Raw genomic sequence first — 21,189 nt, 5'->3', positions numbered from 1 at the left:
AGGCAAGAATAAAAATTCTTCATATTTCCTCTTTAAAGTCCCATGCAAGCTATAATTTCATGGTAGTGAATGGGGAGAAAAATTGTTTATGGGACATCACAGTCATAGGACAACATCTTCAAAGGCATTGACAATCTTTATCAAATTGGAATCCTTATCTACAAGTGTCTATAGTTAGTATCTTGCAAGCAAGCTGGCTGAAATCTTTCTGTCGAGCTTATTTTTCTGATGAGATACATTATTTCTCCATCTTAATTCATGAAAGTACCAATTGGATTTTTTTAAGCTTCTTTCTAAGCTCTTTGCAACCATAGCAAACTACTAAAAGTAGTGATAAAGCCAGAAGCAAGAGATGGGGCAAAAGCTATCATGAATGCACACCAGTGATGGCTGGTGGCTTCGATTTCAGTTGAAAGGTGAATTTGTTCTGCATTTTAATTCACATCTTAAAGAAGTTATCATTATAGGGAGCAAACTTGTTTTATACTGTTCAGCAACTGTAGATTCACTGTCTCAGTCTCAATCTACACTACCATGTATTGCAGTTAAAAGCTGCATTATATGTCAGTGTTGACTCATGTAAGGGCCCTTCCAGAAAGACACAAAAATGTGGGACCTGTTGCACTTTTCCTGTAGGCGTCCAAATATACAGTAAAAGCAAATTTATTCAGAACAAAGCAGGGTTTCCCTGCTTTATTTCGAATTGATTAGACACCTGGTAAAACCCGGATCTTTGGCATCACACAATCCCTGGGCCCAATCTGCAGAGACATCTCAGTTTTTCGGACTCCATGAGGATGGAAAACCAAGAGGGTACCCACCTTCCTCCAAAACTACCCTTAAATTTTTTTAAAACTTACACGTCCACCCTTAAGGAACTTTTTGAGCGCTCCTGGCACGTAGAAATGATGTGCCAGGAGGACTCAAGGAGTTCCTTAATGGTGGCTAGGTACGTTTTTTAAAAAATTAATTAAAGGGTAATTTTGTGGGGCTCCTGGGTATCTGGGCATCTTAGTTACCAGGATGGTATCTAGACACCCTGCCCAGGAAAGCCCAGGTTTGGAGACCCTTGTGGGAACAAAAACCCACACTGATGTGGGTTTTTATAAGCTGCTTCAGCATGGGTTATACCTATCTGGAAGTGCTCTAATGCAGTCCAATGCAGTTAAAGTGCATTATACAGCAGTGTAGATAGGGCCTTGCTTAACTGGAAGCAAGAGGATCATACTTACAACATCTATTCTCTTTCCATATTTTACATTTGTGTGGGTTTTTATTAATTTTGAAGTTTGGCAGTTGGACGATAATTCTCTTCCTTGTTCTGTAATTGAAAGGAAAGAGCCTAGAGGAGTGGCGGCATATAAGTTTAAATAATAAATAAATAAATAAATAGCCTTCAACATCCAGAATCCCTCATCATCAGTCATACTTGGCTGAGGCTTTTGGGGAGCTGAAGTTCAGTAATTTCTAGAGTAGTAAAGTTTGAGAACCCCTTGTGTGTCATATATCCCAACATTTCACAGATGAAAACTGGGACATATGTGGCCAAACAAGATAAAGCTGTAGCCAAGATGGCCGAAGCTATAAATGAAGAAGACCATATAAACTAAGAGAAGCTACAGCAGTTTACTTAGCCTGCACCTAGAGACTAGAGGGGCAAGTCTCATCTTGCCCCTCTAGTCTCTTTTCTGTTGATTTGAGTACAAACTACTTTTGCAATTTGAACTCAGTTTGTGGCACCTGAAGTAAGCTGAGAATGAAGAGAAAAAGTGGGAGGAAGAGAGAAAAAGAGAAATTTTAAAAGAATCTTTAAAAAGTGGAATAATGGGATTAATTGGGACTGCCCCTGCCAAATCAGGATGGCTGCTAGCTAAAAAGTAGACATGTCCAAAAAATCGTTTTGAATCGTATATCAGAATTACGATATATCAGAATTGGGCCCGGGCTGTGGGGCAGGCGGGAAAGCAAGCCAGCTACAATTAACTGCAATGAATCACTCTGACCAGGAGGTCATGAGTTCGAGGCCGCTCAGAGCCTATGTTTCTTTGTCTTTGTTCTATGTTAAAAGGCATTGAATGTTTGCCTATATGTGTAATGTGATCCCCCCTGAGTCCCCTTCAGGGTGAGAAGGGCAGAATATAAATGCTGTAAATAAATAAATACATAAATAAATAAATTATTTCGGATCGTTCTAGCTTTTTGATACGCATTCCGAGACATTGTCTCACAGCGCAACCAGCAATGTAATTCAAACCATTATTGGCCCATTATCTAATTGTCTCTTAATGTTTCGTTAATTTTTTTTCTCCAGATTTTTTAAATATATTTTAAAAAATATTTTAAAAGTTTTTTTTTTGTTTCTGCAACCTACCTTGAATGGGAGCTTAGTGCAGCCTAACATGGCTGCCGCTCCCCAGCCAATCAGAAGCTTCCACGGTGGACGCAAAGGTGGGGGCTAGGGTCCTCTGCGTCCCCGTGGAGGATTGCCATAAAAGCCCGTTGTGTAGCCTGGGCGAGCCATTCTGGGCTGGGCTTTGTGCGGAGAGGATGGTGGTCTGCAAACAGAGAGCAAGCAAGCCTATTGAGGGAGAGAGAGAGTGAAGGGGCCCAGTCTGGCTGTTCCCACAGAGGGGTTTGCAGAAAGGTTTAGGGTTTTGTTGCTGGTTCTTTCTCTTAGCAAGGGAATTTCTAGTTTTCAAAGTATCTTTGCACTCCTTGCCAGGGCATTGCTTGGCGTGGTGGTCACTGGTCCATTTCTAATTGAAGGCATTGTGTTGAGGCTTGTGGGATTACATAGCCAGAGACACTATTGATTTCCAGTGTCCTTCTTGCTTACAAATATAGCAAGGGAATTTCTAGTTTTCAAAGTATCTTTACACAACTTGCAAGGGCATTGCAAATTTGATGAGGATAGCTCAAGAAATGAGGGCGGGAGAGTCCTGTATAAGCCCCCCCCCCCCGGTTCCTTTTTTTTTTTTTTTTTTTTGGCGATTGTGGATGCACATCCGCCATTTTAGGAACATTTAGAATCATTACGAATTTTCGGAAATATCCGAAATTTTTGGGTGAAAAAATCGGAAATATTTTCTATATCGAAGCGCCATCGCCCCCTACTTTAGAAACGAGAATTGAAACTTTTTTTCATCGATCGGACATGCCTACTAAAAAGGTCAATAGAATTTCAGGCTGCACTGATGGCAATGTCTTTATGTACATTGAGGGAAATGACAGTTTCAGGCTCCTTCTATATTGCCATATAAAATTCAAATTATCTGCTTTGAGCTGGATATATGGCAGTGTAGACAAAGATAATCCAGTTCAAATCAGATAATTTGGATTTTCTGCTTTGATAACCTGGATTATTTGTCAATACAGAACTCTGTTTTACTTTGGTCAGACCTCACCTGGAGTACTGTGTCCAGTTTTGGGCACCACAATTCAAGAAGGACATTGGCACACTGGAATATGTCCAGAGAAGGGTAAAAGCTCTGGAAGCCAAGCCCTATGAGGATCAGTTTAAAGAGCTAGTGGGTATTTAGTCTAGAAAAGGAACAATTATGGATGTTATCCCACAGGCAGGAGGAAAGCAAGGGAAAAGCGTTTGGAAGAGGGGTGACTCATCAGTCTTCAGAGATGGTCATGCTGGTAAGATGGATTCCCATGAGCGGCTACCAGAAGTGGCCACGTGCTATAAAATGGCCTCCATAGACCTCCATTTTGCCAGTGTAAGAGATCAGAAGACAGAGCAATAGACTTAAATACAGGAAAAGAGTTTCCACCTAAACACGAGGAAGAATTTTCCTATGGTAAAAGCAGTTCAATATGCTGCCTCAGAGTGTGGTGGAGTCTCTTTCTCTGGAGGCAGGCATGTAGCCGGGGGGGGGGGGAGGCTTGAGGTGCTTCAACCCCCCCCCCCCCGAAATTCTCAGAGTGGTCTGTGAGAAGGCCTTACATTTGTTATTTAAACTGTTATGTTTATTCATATCATGATCTGATCACCATGCTCAATATATCCCAAATGCATGGGGATATTGGGATAACAATACAAAAGGTTTGCTAGGGTAGATCCTCTACTGAGCTTATCAGAACAAACACCTTTCTTCCCCTGGACTAAAATTGCTATATTGAAAAAATGAACAACTTTGCACCAATATGTTGCAACACTAGGAACTTTTAAGCCCTTTTGAAAATCTTGGTTTTATTTTTCGCAGTCTTTCTTTTAGAAGCTCTTTTCAGAATCGTGTCTCTCTGCTGCCTCCATTGCTTCTTGTGCTAAAAGCAAGGGAGCAATGTGTTCTCTTTCTCTGCCTTACACAAAATCATAGAAAGTTGATGAACCTTGCAACCCTTTGAAAAATAATGCTTTCCTTTCAATATTGCTAAATCACTTCAGAATGGAAGCTTGTGTACTCCTTTGTAAAGCCTATAAAAGTTACTTTTTCAGAATCCTCCAAATGACATGGCCATTAATGATGCTGACGGTGTGATTTTGAGAGTTATAGTTTTAAAAAACATTTTCAGGCCTTACTTCTTTGCTGCATAGTTGATGAAGGAGAAACTTCTTTGTGACTTGGAAAATGCATACAAATAATTTTAGACAAACATTCAGATAGCAGAAAATGCTGAAATCTTTCATTCATGGTCAATAGGCCATTAGAAATGAAAGTAATTTTTATTATTTATTGCATGCCATCAGTGTGTATGGTGTTTTACAAAATTACATAAGAAAGGCAATTCTCTGCCTGAGAAGGTAATTGAATTCAGAGATGGAGTGGGAAAAGAGACAAGAGGGGAAAAGAATACTATAAGTTGTAGTTTGCATTATGTGAAAAGACAGGGCCAGCTCTACCATTATATGGAGTGAAGTGACTGTCAGGTAAGAAGTTTTGCAGACTGATTCCAGAAACAAAGATTTCTTTCTTCCTTCCAGACCACTGTTAATTTCTTAATGTTACAAAATAGGCTTACATACGATACACAGCCTCTTATTCACCTTTTAAAATAGCTTTTTAATAATAATAAATAACTTTATTTTTCTATCCTGCCTCCATCTCCCCGCAGGGACTCAGAGTGGCTAACAGGGGGGCAAGCCCAAAGAACAAGTAATGAGCAAAGTAAAATACATGTCAAAACAGCATCTTCAAACACAGGAGCGGCCTTAGGTTTTTCCAGGTGGTAAGCCAACCTAGGGCCGCACGCCCACCGCCTGAAATTGCACCCCCCCATCCTAAACTTACCGGCGGCGGCAGCGGGCGGCAGCAGGCGGCAGCGGGCAGCAGCGGGCGGCGGCGGCGGCGACTATTGGGTCGCTTGCCGCAAAACCAGGAAGTAGTTTCTATTCTCACGAGATCTCACAGAAATCTCACGATATTTCGCGAGATCTCGCAAAATATTATGAGAATACAAAAATACATCCTGGTTCTGCGGTGAGCGACCCAGTGGTCGGCGCCGCCGCCGTCACTTCAGGTGCGCCCAGGAAGGCCCTGCGCCCATGACGAACCGGGCCTGTTCAAACAGCATCTTATTGTTTAAAGTTTAGTGAAGGACACATCAGTGTCCGCTGGCAATAATTCACTTTTTCTACAGGGGATAGAAAAGCATTGTTATCTTGCACTTGGCATCAGGCAGGAAAATATCTCAGTTAGTTCCTGAGAAGATGGTATAATGATCAACTAACTTTTACTTCTCATTAAAATCTGGAAGGATAAATACAATCATTTCTCCTCTTCCAAGCTACATTAGTTCCAAATAAATTTGGAACTTTGCACCCTTTCTTAGAAAAGACATACATTCTGCCTTAGCATTTAAAAGCAAAATAAAGCTTGGTCTAGAAAGTATCAATTAAAACCATTTATCAATTATGCTTTATGATAAAAGTTGATGTTCGTAATGCTACCTACAGTCTTTCAATGAAGGCCAGAAAAATACAAGAAATAACTTCAAAAACACAAGAGCAAAGTACTAAAGCCTACATCCTGTTATTTTTGAAATTTTTTAAAAATGTCCTAATCCTGGGATTTACCTATGTGTTGACTTACCATTCATCTATGGGTCTACTACAGCTGGGACTAACTAACAGAATGGCAGTCTAAGATTGGTTGTATACCTGGAATCTTGTGTTGATGTATATGAAAGTGAACTCTATTCAGTGCAAATAGCCTAATTCTCAGGTGACATTGATAGTTGATTCAAGAAACTGACAGCATTCTGGAGAAGGTGGGTAAAGTGGAATTCCTGGAAACATTTTACAAAACTTTTCTACGATCTGAAAGAGGTACCACTGCCTTCTTGGTTGTGAATCTGTCTTACAGAATGTTCATTTTTTGTCTTTCATAAATTTGGACACTGTTTCTTACTCCCACTTTTCAGAGATTTCGATTCAACTATTAATCTGATTTTTATCTGATTGTTACTGCTCATTACTTTCTTTACTGTTGATTGTGATACGATATGAACTCGAAATACAGCAAATAAAGGAGTCCAAAACAGTCACTTCAGTTTATTGAACAGAGACAATGGTTTCTGACACATTACGCATAATATTAGTTAACAGCCCAGCCTCATGAGGGCTTTCTTGGCCAGTTTATCACATCTCCTTTCTGGTTCTCATCTAGCATCACACTACTTTCCAATAACTCCTTCCATCATTCATGTGGTTATCTATCACTTTGGCTTTCCTCCTGCCTTCATTAAAGCTGAATTTGTTACCTCATTGCCATCCCCACAAATTTTGCATTTCTATTGCTATTCACACAAACAGACTGTTCATAAAGGCCTGCCCTAAGGCATTTCACGCCATGCACTTGGTGAAATATACTTAAGTATACAAATGTCTTTGCCAACCTCTTTTTCTCAATTGGTCTCAAAGATTCCTTTGCATACTGATCCAGGCTAACATGGCTATGTCATTGAATTCTGTATATGTGTTTTTTGTTTTTGTTTTGCTGTTTGTTTTTAAATACATTTTTAAACATATTTGGTATGGCTAAAGGTCATGATTCTAAAAGAATGACTTTGAACCAAAACACTGCTGTTAAAATAATCTTATTTTTTGTTGGCATCATGGAATTTCACGTGTCTTTTATGTGTGTATGCTCATGGTGTATTCAGAGAAACAAGTCGAATTTTTACCTGTTCTGACCATATCACCTGCAAAAGGATGTGGTTTGTAGTTCAACACATCTAGGGGAAGCAACAGACTGGAGAAGACTGATTTAGAAACTTACTAAGAAAACATTCCTTGCCATCTCCCTTTGCTTTTACTGGTACAATATGTCAATAGATCACCATGCACTTCACACAAAGTGATTAGTTCTTATATGGAAGAAGTCAGTTTCTTGAGAAAGGGCAGGGAATCTGTTTTAAGAATACTGAACTTACACTAGCTATTTCTGTTATGCATGGCCTGACGCAAATCTGTTTTCCTTTCTTTCTTTGCCCTGTGCATTTGCTGACCAAATGAACTGTGCACTAAAAGAACTAAAGCAATTCCTTTTAATCAATGGCCTCTTCAAAGTTCAATACTCCTGCTCTCTGAGTTTTCCCTTCTTCCATTTTCATGATCAATTGCATTTAACCTTCATAAGGAAGTCCTATCCAAAAATGCTTTATAAGCAAGGAAAGCAGAATGGAGAAGAACTAAGGGACGTAATGTCCTCTCCTGTGTCTGTTTGCTCGGAGCTTGCCTAGAGGCAAGTATCTAGATAGAACGTGAAACAAGATGTTCTCTGTTCAAAACAGATCCCCTTTCCCGGGTGTACATATCTTTTTTTCATCTTTACTTGCTGTACCTGGTATGAATGTGTAGTGAATGAAGTTAATTCTATGAACCTCTTATCTGCCTCTTTTGTGGCTTATTTATTTCAGCCTTTGTTAGCTAGCACCTTCATATATATTATTTCTGAACTAAAGCAAATGTATCACACATTCCTGGATGTTTTTAATGATGTTTATTCTATACCTTCATATACACTGTATCAGGTTGAATTGTTATGGAGAATGTTTAGCAGTTCTAAGGACTGTGGACAATATTGCTTTGAAGAATAATGCTCTTTCTCCAAAATGTGTTACTGGCCAAAACATACGATATAGTCTGACAGGTATGGCAAATTGTGTACGTGCCTTAAAGTTTTCAGAAAATGTCATTCATAAATTTTTGGGAAAATACCTTTTGGAAATTATAACTTTTTAAGAAAATCATGACCTTTCATAGAAAGTAGAGCCAAAAACCCTTTAGAGTAGAATCTTCTCTTGTGGTATACAACCAGATGTAATTATGCAAGCCAATGGTTTCAGTTGTTAGACTGAATAGCCTGTTATCTCTGCTCTGTTAGGAAAACAGAGATCTTCCAGTGCATAAAAACAGCAGAGCTTTAGAAATGTTTTTAGTGCCCAGAAATATATATTCTCCCATAAAATAAGTTGTTTCATGTTATGTACTCAACAAACAAAAAGGAAGTAGACTTTGATAAAAAATAACATATTTGGTTCACTCACAACCTTCATGTGTTTAGCATACACAGGTACAAAACTTATCAGTCCAGTTTCAGATGTGTTTGAGATAATTCTCTATGCCATCCGGCCAGAACATCTCTTATAGCAAAGTAGCATAATAGCAAGCAAGTGTGTGATCTGAGGTCTGAAAAAATCTGTAGTTTGCTGTAGTCTCTGTAGTGATCGTGTGATCTGCAGCTCCTCCTACAACTTCTCAGGAACCATAGAGTAAAGGAAGCTGCATATCAGAACATACTGTACATACTGGAAACAGTAAGCAACAGAATAATTGATAAACATTACTAGAGAAGGTTTGAAGAAGGTTGACATTTCCAACAGCCTTCTCAATAGATCAAGCCAATCACTCTTCCCTTCTTGACACATAGGCCTTCAAAGCTCTCTCTCGGCAGAGGCTTTGTCAAAATAGGCCATCTTGATCATGTCCCCTTTCACGGGTTCACGTATGTTGTGGTACTTGATCCTGATGTGCTTTGTTCATAACGTCATCTTTTTGCTTTCAGTGAATTTCATATTGCATTGATTATCTTCATAAACTTTCATGGGTTTTTGTTCATCCGATTTAGAAATTATTCAGTAGCTGGTTAATCCATATCAATTCTCTTGTTGACTGTGACACTACATAATTTTTCTCCTTCTGCAGTAGATTGAGCCACTATTTCTTACTTTCGACTTGCCCATGAAATAGGTCCATTTCCATATAAAAACAGGAAACCACTGACAGAATTGGAGTCACTTCCATCATTTGCACAATCTGCATCAATGTAGCAAATCAACTTTGGATCACTATTTGCTGGTAGTCTTAATTGTAAGTCTATGATCTTCTTTAGATAACTGGACATTTGTTTTAATGCAGTCCAATCCTTCCCTCTCCTTGTCCCCTCGCTGTTGGCCTCCACTCCTGATGGATGCAAGTAGGACAGAGAGAGAAAGAGGGGTCGCACTCTGTGAGCCACTGCTGCTTCATCATCTTCTCCCTTCAAAACAAACATAGGGCAAGGGTGGCACACCTGGATGATGCAAAAGGAAAACAAGGAAATTGAGAGTAGAATGAGCTTGGAGAATCTCCAGGAGTCCCAATACAGCTCACCTTGGGAAAGTGTACAGGGGAGAGGGTTTGCACATGTAGAGCGCTGCTAACAACACTGAGAACAATACAATATTAAGTGTAAAACAATAAAAGCATACAAATGCTAAAATGGGATTAAATTTCAAAACTATTAAAATAAACAGTTAAAAACATTAAAAGCCATTAAAACATACCTAAAAACATTATGCATCACCCCCTGGCTCAGTTTTAAAAACTTTCTTCTTTAAGGTTGTATACTACATACCCTTTTTCATGGTTCACTTGTTGCCTACCATTCACTTTATTTATTTATTTATTTATTTATTTGCTTTGTATTTAACTCACCTTTCTCTTGATATAGGGATTCAAGGCAGCTGACAACAATCAATTTGTATAGTGGGCCCTTGATATCCACTGGGGGTTGGTTTCAGGACATCCTATGGATATGAAAATTTGTGGATGCTCCAGTATGCAATGACACAGTAAAATTGTGTTCCTGTATGGAAAAATCACATTTTTTTGGATTTTTTTCTTGATATTTTCAAACTGTGGTTCATTGAATCCATGGATACCTTCCTGTTTTTTGGTCACACACAGTTTTCTAGTAGACACATGCCCTGTAGAGTCTGTGAAGGTCCTAGGAAAGTAATAGAAAACAAAATGACCAAGCCTATATTACTATGTTTATACAGCTCCCCCCCCCCCCCCCAATATCCATGGGTTATGCATCAAGAAGAAATGCCACTACGGCACCCTGTTGGGAAGACTGACAACAGGAATCCTGAGAGAGAGATGTAATGCCCAGTGTTCCTTTCACTTGTGCTATTGCAATCAGTGTTTTTGAAGAGTCAGGCCATGGTGATGTGGATTGGGGGGGGGGGGGGATTTCTAGAATTCCAGGTAATGTCTGTCAGATCTTTGAGCTATTTGTTAGTATTCAAAGTCTTCCCAGTCATATATACAGATAATGCATTTCCCTTGCTGTTTTATCATGAGTAATAACTAAGAAACGTTGACAGTTTCAGAGACTGAAGATCACAATGAAGCTTTGTCTATCAGTAATGAAGCCGAATTATCAAACAACTTACCTGGAGATGACCTGGATGAATGCCTTGCCTATCCTGGAGAGCTCTGCCAACACCTCTGCATCAACACTGTAGGATCCTACAAGTGCTCATGTTTCCCAAGATTTACTTTGCAGGACGATGGACTCAGCTGTAATCCAGGTAAAGCAATAAACTTGAAACCAAACCAAAAGTTCATCCTGTCAGATTTATACTTTCATCTTTAGTTTTCCTTCATTTACTAAGCATGACAGTGCAGTACATGTCTTGGTCACTTTCCATTTGGATTACTGCAAATGAGCCTTATCTGGGGTTGCCTTTGAAAAGTTATCAGAAACTGCATGTTTGCCTAAAAAGCTGCAGCCAGATTGTTTAACGGGGCTGGCTCTAGGGAACGTGCAATTCCCTTTTTTGTAATGGCTCAATTGGCTACTTAATTCTAAGTACTGGGTTTGACCTAGAAAGCCCTATATGTCTTTTGTACAGGCTTTTTAAAGGACAATATCTTCCTTTACGGGCCCATTAGAGCTCTACCTTCTTCTGAAGAGGCCCTGTACCATCACCTTTTCATGGTTATTTGACAAGAGCAGCCACTGTTCCTTGAAGTAAATAGGATTAAGTACCTACTCAGCCAATCAATCTTTATTAATGCATTTCATATCTGCCTTTCAGGATTTCAGTTTTCCCAGTTTTAGACCAGGTTTTTCATTACATGTTGGGTAAGAATAGGAAACACTCAGTTCCTTATCAACATAACTAGTTTGTAAAGTAATAAAAATAAATTTAAGCATGAAGTAATTATAATACAGTACAATATGTGGGTGGGTGTCTGTTAATTACCTTTCAGGGAAAAGCTGAAGAAGGCAACACAGAATTCTAAAGGATGAGGGCCCACCACTAAAAAGGTCCTGCCTTACTGACCTCCAGTTGATTCTTAACATGTAGCCAGGTTTGTAGATGTGTAGGGTATCTTTCAGAGTGCTTCAGGTATTAAAGATCAAAGCCAGAACATTGAATTAGATCTTTTTAAAACACAAGTAAGAAATGTAGTTGATTCAGAACTAGTGCCACATGATCCCATTGTGAATATGGACTCTGTAAACCAGATTTTGCATCAACTAACTTTTATGAGTGATCTTCAAATGGGGCATCATATAGTGCAGTCTGAAGGTAACATAGGATCTATAATTTGTGTTGGGTCCATATTCCCCAGGTGGAGCATAACTGAAACCAAGTGATATCGATGGCTATTGCTTTTCCACCTGAGATTTTACAAGTAACATTATATCCAAAAACACCCCTATCCACATAACTAAAGTACTCCTCTTGAGATAAGTGTTTTTATGCATCTGTAATACACATCTACTACCTCCAAGAACCTATTATGGTGTTCCTCAGTATCCCTGAGTGAGTAGATGGAAAACAGAAAGAGCTGCATATCATCTGCATACTAATAACACTACAGCCCCAATATCCTTGGGACATCTCCCAGTGATGCCATTCATATTAATGAATGGTGCACATACAGAACCTTGCAGTATCACTTGGCTAAGGGTCAGAGCAATTAGAATTGACTTAATAGGGGCAAAAGTGGGGGGATTTTGAGGACTTTGAAGCCTCATAAAACTATAATCATAGCGCCCCTCTATTCTGCCTTGGTCAGACCACACCTGGAATCACACTGTGTCCAATTATGGACACCGCAATTGAAGAGAGATATTGACAAGCTGGAATGTGTCCAGAGGAGGGCGACTAAAATGATCAAGGATCTGGAGAACAAGCCCTATGAGGAGCAGCTTAAAGAAGTGGGCATATTTAGCCTGTAGCAGAGACGGCTGAGAGGAGACATGATAGCCATGTATAAATATGTGAGGGGAAGTCATAGGGAGGAGGGAGCAGGCTTGTTTTCTGCTGCCCTGGAGACTAGGATGCAGAAGAATGGTTTCAAACTACAGGAAAGGAGATTCCACCTGAACATTAGGAAGAACTTCCTCACTGTGAGAGCTATTCAGCTGTGGAACTCTCTCTCTGCCCCCGACTGTGTTGGAGGCTCCTTCTTTGTAGGATAGCCATCTGTCGAGGATGCTTTGAATTCAATTTTCCTCCTTCTTGGCAGGGGTTTGGACTGGATGGCCCACAAGGTCTCTTCCAACTCTATTATTCCATGAAAACTATCTGGGGTTACACTTACACAAAATGATATAAAGATTTGTTCTCTTGTACTTCTAACCTTAGTTTCTTAGCAAGAGAGAAAGTTATTTCAATCATTAGTTTTCTCCCTGCCAAAAGCAATAAACTTTCTCACTTTCTTTTTTCTCGCTCACTTATTTTTACTCTGGTTCAGTCCAACAAAATCTCCACAGAATGATCATGCTTTTTCCAAGCAAAACCTGCATATTTCATTAATGTTTCAGAGGGGATACTGAATCATTAGCCCAGTCTCACCAGCAGACATACTGCATTGTGTTTTACTTTAATGGAAACATATGTTGATGCAGCTTGGTTTGTATTTTTAGTCTGTTTTCAGCAAGGAAGGGTTTTTTGTCTTGATATTTGCTTTTTTGTTACTACTTCACCCATGGCAAACTGAGTATGGAAGGTGGATTGGAATAAAATGATGGAAATATTAATTCTTAATTTATTTTATTTCTGCTACCAATTCTTATTAGAAACTTCAGTGATATCTGGCATTAATTTGTTAGTCTTATTGGAGAGAATCCAGTTTTCTTGGAGAGTTATGTCATTCTGGCTTTGTTTTGTTTTGTTATTTTAGAATCTAGACCGTAAAACTTTAAAGTGAGGATCTTTGCTTCAAACTTGTGAATAGTAATGGCATCATCATATGGGCGGATTATGCCCACAGAGGCAAATATAATGCCTAACAACCAGTATCTGAGAGCAGACCTGGAGCCCTTTCACAATGCACAGTTTCCGTGCTAAGATTCTACTTGTCATTTGGGGGCATTTAGAATTCACAGAGAGCTCTAGTTGCTCAATGTCTCTGTGGTATATATAGATAGAAAGCAATGCAATGATAGCTGACTGCCCTCCTTTTATACAAACAGATTTTGAAGAAGAAGGACCAAATACGGCATTAGGAGACAAAGCCACTGTTGAACCAGAACCCTTGAAGAACCCATCTGTGACGGTTAATGGTTTGCATGAAGAACAAGATAGGTGTAAAGGTAGGAACTAGAGGCAAGCTACAAAAGTAGTGTGACAAATTCCAAAGCTTGCTTGGCTGTTTTTTTTCTTTTTCTTTTCAATACATGTCCACATCCTGTCTCCAGACGTAGCCCAAAGTAAGAGATGGGCAAGCTCTCAGATAATAACCTGCTGAGGTAATTTTAGGGTAGCTTCCAAATTCAAGGTTATTTCATGTAAGCTATTTAAGATTGTTGAGGCAACACAGCTGTATGTGGTAATTTCAAATTCGCAGATGGGAATGAATGGCACAGGTGTGTTTGCCTATAAAGGGAGGATTGTATATGGTGATTACAGTTATGAGAATAGATTGTTTATTTTTACATTTTACAGTCTGGTGTGATGACAAGTATTATAATTAGTGGAAGGAAGCTTTAAACTTTAAAGTGAGTTGTACACTGATTTTTTTCTCTTGTGGATTTTGAAATATTGTGTTTCCTAGATAATGGTCCCTGCAAGCACACATGTAATATTGTGGAAGGGAGAATTGAATGCTCTTGCTTACCTGGATATGCTCTCATGGCAGATGGGGTTTCCTGTGAAGGTGAGCAAATGTTATTCTGACTACTCAGTTTTTTAGAGTGAAATATATTTGAGATAGATATGAGCAGATTCACTATGATGGGGATTGTCTGTTGCCCTTGACAAGGTGTAGAAGGACATCAACCCATTCCTCCTAATATGATAGGCAATGCACAACGTACAATTCCCTCTGGAGAGATAGGGCAGAATATAAATAGATTTTTATTATTATATTACTACAAACTTTCATTTTATAGACTTAAGCCTTCAGTGTCATAATTAGATGAACACCTCCATCACTGATTTCTTTATGACTAGAACAAACTTCTCCCTCATTTGCCCACTAAAGTCTCCTGCAATATGAAACATTCACAACATGTAGGAAATTTTAAATGGGTCTTGAGTAGCAACACAGAGGCTGTACAAGATGTTATTTGCATGGAAGATCATTGGCCAAAGACTGTTTAGCTAAAGAAAAAAATGGCACACCCTCCCCAAGCTTTACATAGAAGTTGAGTGGACTGTCATGATAAAACTTACATTTAACATTGCTAAGGGTATGGCATCTTCCACCATAACCAAGGAAGCATGTTAGTTTAGGACATCCAGGACAAGCTGTGTGAAGGACACAACTCGGCCCTTGAAAAGAGGAGAGGCATAGCTGATTTAAACATACTTTTGCGTCTTCAGCCTGAAGCAGTTGTTTCACTTTGTCCACTGATAGGACTAGCCCTGGTGATGATATTGTAGCAATTGGGAAATTACCTCTATGACATTTTAGAGCTTGACTTATAAAGTGGGGATTGAGGGCATGGGACTAAATGCATTTCCATGCGAGATCACCAATATAAATCAGAACGGAGAAGCTGCAGCCCATGTACCCTCTTGGCAGTCCCTCAAAGATCACCAACTCATCCATCTTATTTAAATCTTTTACTTGACCCATTTTCACTCTATATTTTGCCCTCAAAAACTATAAATTAATGTAACAGCTTGCTTCCCCTTATAATAATAATATAATAATAAAACTTAATTTGTATTCCGCCCTATCTTCCCAAGGGGACTCAGGGCAGATTCCAACATACAATGGCAAACATTCAATGCTTCTGTAAACAAACAATACTGACATAAAGTCCCAGAGAAACCCCGCATATAAAAATCACATTAAAACCTAACATCAAATTAAAACCTAACATCAATGAATTAAACTGTGTACAGTCAAACAAAATTATATAACAACAAAATCCAAACAAACATCCACATTAATTTACAGCAGCTAAATAGAGTTCACAGTGTAGATGGTTATATGGTCAAACAATGACCATTGGGCTGGCATGGACTAGGAAGGTCCAAATATGATATACCGTAGTTCTCAGCCAGAGGCCCTGTAGTACTCTCTCTTTATCTAATCCTCCTCCTCCCCATATGCTAGTGTACATAGGTCTTCAGTTGTTTTTTGAAGGAGAGGAGGGAGGGGGGCAGCTTTTTTTCTTTAGGTAGGGAGTTCCAGAGGTGGGGGGTGACCACGGAGAAGGCCCTCTCTCTCATTCCCACCAGCCGTACTTCCCCTTCAGAACTTCCCCCCTCCAATAATTTTTTTCTGTCTAAAATGGAGGTAAGTTGATGAGATATCACTTCTGGCACACCAGGCTGTGCTGTGGGGGTGTTGACTCCTGCTCAGCCCCATGCAGTTGTTCGCAATCTGTTGAAAGACACATATGATTATAGGTGTGTTGGCAAAGTTGGTTTCCTTGAATTTGGTTTGATGGGTCTTTTACATCGAATAGAAGAAGGACACTGATTATTTCTTTTTTTGCTACAAGGAATATTCCTCACCATAATTTTCACCCCTGACCCATTGGTTGTTTTTGGTTTGTTTTTGTGTGCCTTGAAGTTGTTTCTGACTTAGGGTGGCCCTGAGGTGACCTGGTGTTTCTTGGCATGATTTGGTCAGAGAGGGGTTGAGAAAACTTTCCATTGAGGCTGAGAGGGTGGGGTTTTTTTAGCTGAATAAGGATTCAAATCTTAAATTCCACTGTCATTGTCCAACACTGAGTCCACTACGCTACCCTGGCTGTCCCATTGGTACATCACTTCAAATTGTGATCACTTAAAAGGAGACTTAATACCACAAATTCTAAAGAGAAGGAGAAACATTCTATACACTGTAGTTGAGAATCCAAGTGGATTCTGACAAAGACCCATATTCTCCAATTATAGAATCAGTTCAGTCATTTGGAAACTTAACACAAGGAAATTATAGCACTTTAATTCAGTTACGTTGTTAATTAGAGTGTTCTGGTGTGGGAGACATGTTATTTTGTCCCAGGAGTAATTTTAATGTAATGTTATTTTTCCCTTTCTGACTACAATGTGTTGATAAAGATCTGGATGAGTGCCTTACAGGTATTCACAGTTGTTCCAGAAGACAACTATGTGTGAACACACGGGGATCATTCTACTGTGTCAACCACAGTGTTATCTGTGCAGAGGGCTTTGTACTCAACATGCATAGAAAATGTGTTGGTAAGATGATAGGTGTGAACAATTCACTCTGGTACTATCAGCCTTCATTCTCTGCAATACATTCAGCTCCTGCTCTAGTTTGCAATAAGTCTATCTGTATTTAGTCTGTGAAAATGCATGTCCTGTTTTAGGAACTATTTTTCACATCATCTATTCTGTGTTGTTTGGCTTTGACTTCATAAGATGTTTACACAGCCCTCCAAATTAAGAGCTATGATACTCCAGCAGGGAAAAAAAATTGGTTTTAGTGACACAATCGTTTTATCACCTGGGCAATTTGATTTTTACAGCATTTGATTTTATGGAATGTTCCATGAGGTCACAAAGAGTCGGAAACGACTGTGTGAATGATGAAGAAGAATGACAGATCCATGCATTTATGTTATGAAAATTATGAAAATCTGTGCAACTAGAGATTGGGCTACGGGGTGGGGATGTGAGAAAGTTTGATAAAGTTTCCTTTTGCATGAAAATGATCATAGCTCACTCAGGCAGTTTGGGAAAAGTGATCCAAATTATAACTGTCCCAATCCCTGATTTTTAATATATGAATTATAATACTTAGAATAACTTTTTCAGTGCTTGATGAGCTTGATAGTCTTGTCAGTTTAATAGTCACATAATACATGCCTATTCTGTTTGGATTTCACTTGTGATTTTATTCAGTTTCCCTAGCGGGTAAGGGTTTGAAATGAGAAGTTTACCTAGAATCCATTCATTTTATAGCAGGGATGGAGAAGACCCAATGGACTGCAACTCCATTCTTTGTCACCACCATTGGATTTGCTTGCTAGGCCTGATTGGAGTAACACTCTAAAAATACTTGCAAGTTTAGAACACTTGCACTCTTTTGCCAGGATTTTTATCCTCTCTTCAGCCAAATTATCGCTAAGAGGGTATTACATAGGAAGATAGAAAGGAAATCTGCAGTTGGTGTGTGTTCTTGTTATATCACAGAATGCTGCTATTATGCATTTGTTTGAGTAGAATATTTTGTATACAGGTCTTTTAACAACAATGTATAATTTATACCTGGTGCTTGGATTGCAATAAGAACATTCCAAATAGTTACATTACAGGAAATAACAGTTGTAAATCAGTACGTTCAGACCCTAAACTATTCCTAATAGTCTAAGGGAGGATATCTGGTTAATACGTTAAATCCATCAAAAATACACTGATTTTGTTGCCATTTGGGGGCACACTAAAAACCTTCTTGTTTGTGTCAGCTTTGTGCCAGTTTTTAATGTATAGTTTGCTGATCCTATTGCACAGATTATACTGTGCTTTTTACAATACAGCTGGTTTGCCATTTCCTATTTGATTATTGGTTGCAAAAATTCCGGTTTGATTTTTGTGGAGATATTTGTGGATTTAACTTTCACAGAGAGACTTTCTGAGAGACTAAGAAGACCAGCAAGGCCTGCAATCAAAGGATGGAAGTAGCACTTTGCTCAGGTTCCTTAGTTCCTAAATATAAGAATATAGAGATTTTTCTAATTATATGGGCATCTTCTACCCCTAAACCAGTGAATGTGAAGGGCCAACTTTACATGGGTGCTGTCATTTTGTTGCCACGTTGCACCTATATATATTGTGTGTAACAGCATGTAAATATTTTGACTAAATTAGTAACCAGCTAATTGAAGAAAGATATTTCAGGGATATCACAAGGGATGGTATGTGGCTTGGGAACTTGGAAAATCCAGCTTGGTAAGAAAACATCTATTATACACACAGAGAAGAGTTAGTTTTTTTTTTTGGGATCCTGAGGCTGATGCACAACCGTCAAACCCATGTAGAACAGATGACATCTGTGGGTATGATGCCATGTACAGAAATAAATTGGACTTCAGACACTACAGGTATCCTGGTTGTAATACTGCCTGATACTTCCAAATATTATTGAAGGTGTAGACACAGCTTTAGTCCTTCCTTACTTTCCTTGTACTGTAGCTGAGGTGAAAGGTTTTCTACTGGTATACAGCACAATTCTTGCCTTTTCAAAACTCCACATATGGAAGGAACGACTGTTCTTTCAAACAAACACATATGCCTTCTGGCTACATTTTTCTCAACTCTGTTGCCGCACAAGTGGCAATAGATTAAAACCAAGAAGATACACATGATAATGAATGTTGTTTCTGACACATATTCCCACTGTACGTGTTTCCTGTCACACTGTTTGTCTCGGAGGGTACGTGTGGTGCATGGAGTACATTTGCTATTGTTACAGGGTTTTGTTTTTTTGTTTTTTTACGTTTTGGATACAGGGAAAACCACAAGCATATTATGGTTTTTAATTTATTGGGCTGCTGTCTCAGTCCCTCAATGGAACCATAAAGGGTTTTTTTAGCCAGCTAATCAGTTATAGTGCTCCATTTTGAAGTATTTGGCAGAGAAATGTAAACAACTTTTCAAACTATAAGATTCTAATGTTTAATGTTTTCAAAATAATATCAGTATGTGAGACATGCTTCCAGACTGGGTGAATTAAGAAGAATTTTTACTCTGATTTTATGTAAGTTAATTATAAAAAGTTTTAAAGCCCAGATGTAGTCAGAAGTAGATTTCCTGAATACGTGCTGAAACTGTCTGTCTGTTTATACAGCATCCAACCAGAACTTGGAAAAGTTATTTTTTAGGATAAAAACTTTGCTGCCGCCAGGCTATTAAGAGATTCTGGGAGTTTTAGTCAAATTACTACAGTAGAGTCTCACTTATCCAACATTCGCTTATCCAACATTCTGGATTATCCAATGCATTTTTGTAGTCAATGTTTTCAATATATCGTGATTTTTTGGTGCTAAATTCATAAATACAGTAATTACTACGTAGCATGACTGCATATTGAATTACTTTTTCTGTCAAATTTGTTGCATAACATGATGTTTTGGTGCTTAATTTGTAAAATCATAACCTAATTTGATGTTTAATAGGCTTCTCTTTCATCTTTCCTTATTATCCAACATATTTGCTTATCCAACGTTCTGCCGGCCCGTTTATGTTGGATAAGTGAGACTCTACTGTAGTTCCAATAAGAGTTGACATAATGTGTCGATAGGGTTAATATTACCAGTGACTTGCTATTCAACATTTTATTCAGTGTCACAAATCTTATTGGCCATTTTGATACTGATTCAATGTAGTTACTCTAGCAGAAACAGACTTGAAATTTCATTTATGGGATTTGTCCATGACTTAGTAAGAAGCAGAGCTATCTGGTCTCATGGAACTTCTGTGCTTCTCTGAATCTCCAGTCTTAGTTGCTGTTTACTATTAAGGTCTGTTTCTTTGAGTCTCCAGTTGTTATTGTTGCTTACCTTCAAATCAGCTTTGATGTATGGGTACCCTATAAAAGAGAGTCATCCAAGAACACTGGTTATTTACAGCACTGCTTGCAAGCTGAAGACTGAGGCTATATTGAGTGAATCTATCAATTTACAATGAATTGTCTTACTGTTTTGCTAGTGTCTTCAACTTCATGCTTGTCTACATGGGCTGTATGCTTCACACTGAGAAGTCACTCCTGGATATCAAGATGATGTCCAGGAATTCTGGTCCTTATTGTGTGGTAAACTGGGTTAAACTGGTTTAGTTGCACACTAAGGGCAAAACTCTGGAGCATTCCCACAATTGTATACGTTGTGGACAGCACAACCAGATCTTTGTCATGCCACTATCCCTGTGCTCAATAGTAAAAGGAAAAGGAAGTGCATCAAATTCATGTTACCATCACTGCTGCAGATGGTCATAGAGCTCGAGGAGAACTCTTGACTTGTGGATGCGCTGTGCTACGGAATGTCTGCAATAGCCAGGAGTTCTTCTGTCCAGCAGTGTGACAGTGACAAAGTAAGATGATGGTCCAGCCAAACTAAATTTGTTTCAGCCTGGCTTGACCATGTTGGCTCCACACTGTCATGAGTTAGGCACACAATGTGTGGACATCTCTGAGGCCTCCTGAGCCAGTCCAGAGTATTTCTTTTCTAAACTAGCCCCACAATAACTTCCTGGTGTACATGATAATTTAATTAAGCACTATTGTCTTGGTTTTGTGTCCATCCTGGTCTAACAGAAGAAAGTAATCAAGATTCTAAGGGATCTGGAAACCAAGCACTTAAAGAGTGGTCAAAGGGATTTACTGTGCTTGACTTGAAGAAAATCAGATTGATTTGTGATGTGTGACAGTTAGTAGCCGAAAGGCTATAATGTGGAGGTGGAGTGTGCTTGTTTTCTGAAAATGCATAGACTAAGACCTGGTCCAGTGGATTCTAATTACAAGAAAGGAGATTC

General features: G+C 38.9%; 1 protein-coding gene across 5 annotated transcripts in view; it reads left to right on the top strand.

Annotated features, from left to right (window-relative positions):
- Positions 1-21,189, top strand: part of fbln2 (fibulin 2) — a 222,830-nt gene that overhangs the window by 167,220 nt on the left and 34,421 nt on the right. For 4 of the 5 annotated variants that reach the window (XM_062969966.1, XM_062969964.1, XM_062969967.1 and 1 more), the window contains 4 exons: positions 10,600-10,806; positions 13,710-13,829; positions 14,291-14,392; positions 16,756-16,896. In XM_062969966.1, coding sequence (XP_062826036.1) covers positions 10,600-10,806; positions 13,710-13,829; positions 14,291-14,392; positions 16,756-16,896 — 570 coding nt within the window. The remainder of the gene's footprint in view (positions 1-10,599; positions 10,807-13,709; positions 13,830-14,290; positions 14,393-16,755; positions 16,897-21,189) is intronic. The other variant, XM_008115563.3, reaches the window with a different exon arrangement.

This window comes from Anolis carolinensis, chromosome 2, assembly GCF_035594765.1.
Source record: "Anolis carolinensis isolate JA03-04 chromosome 2, rAnoCar3.1.pri, whole genome shotgun sequence".
Taxonomy (NCBI): domain Eukaryota; kingdom Metazoa; phylum Chordata; class Lepidosauria; order Squamata; family Dactyloidae; genus Anolis; species Anolis carolinensis.
Note: the sequence above shows the minus strand (reverse complement) of the source record. Positions and strands in the feature narration are given on the sequence as shown.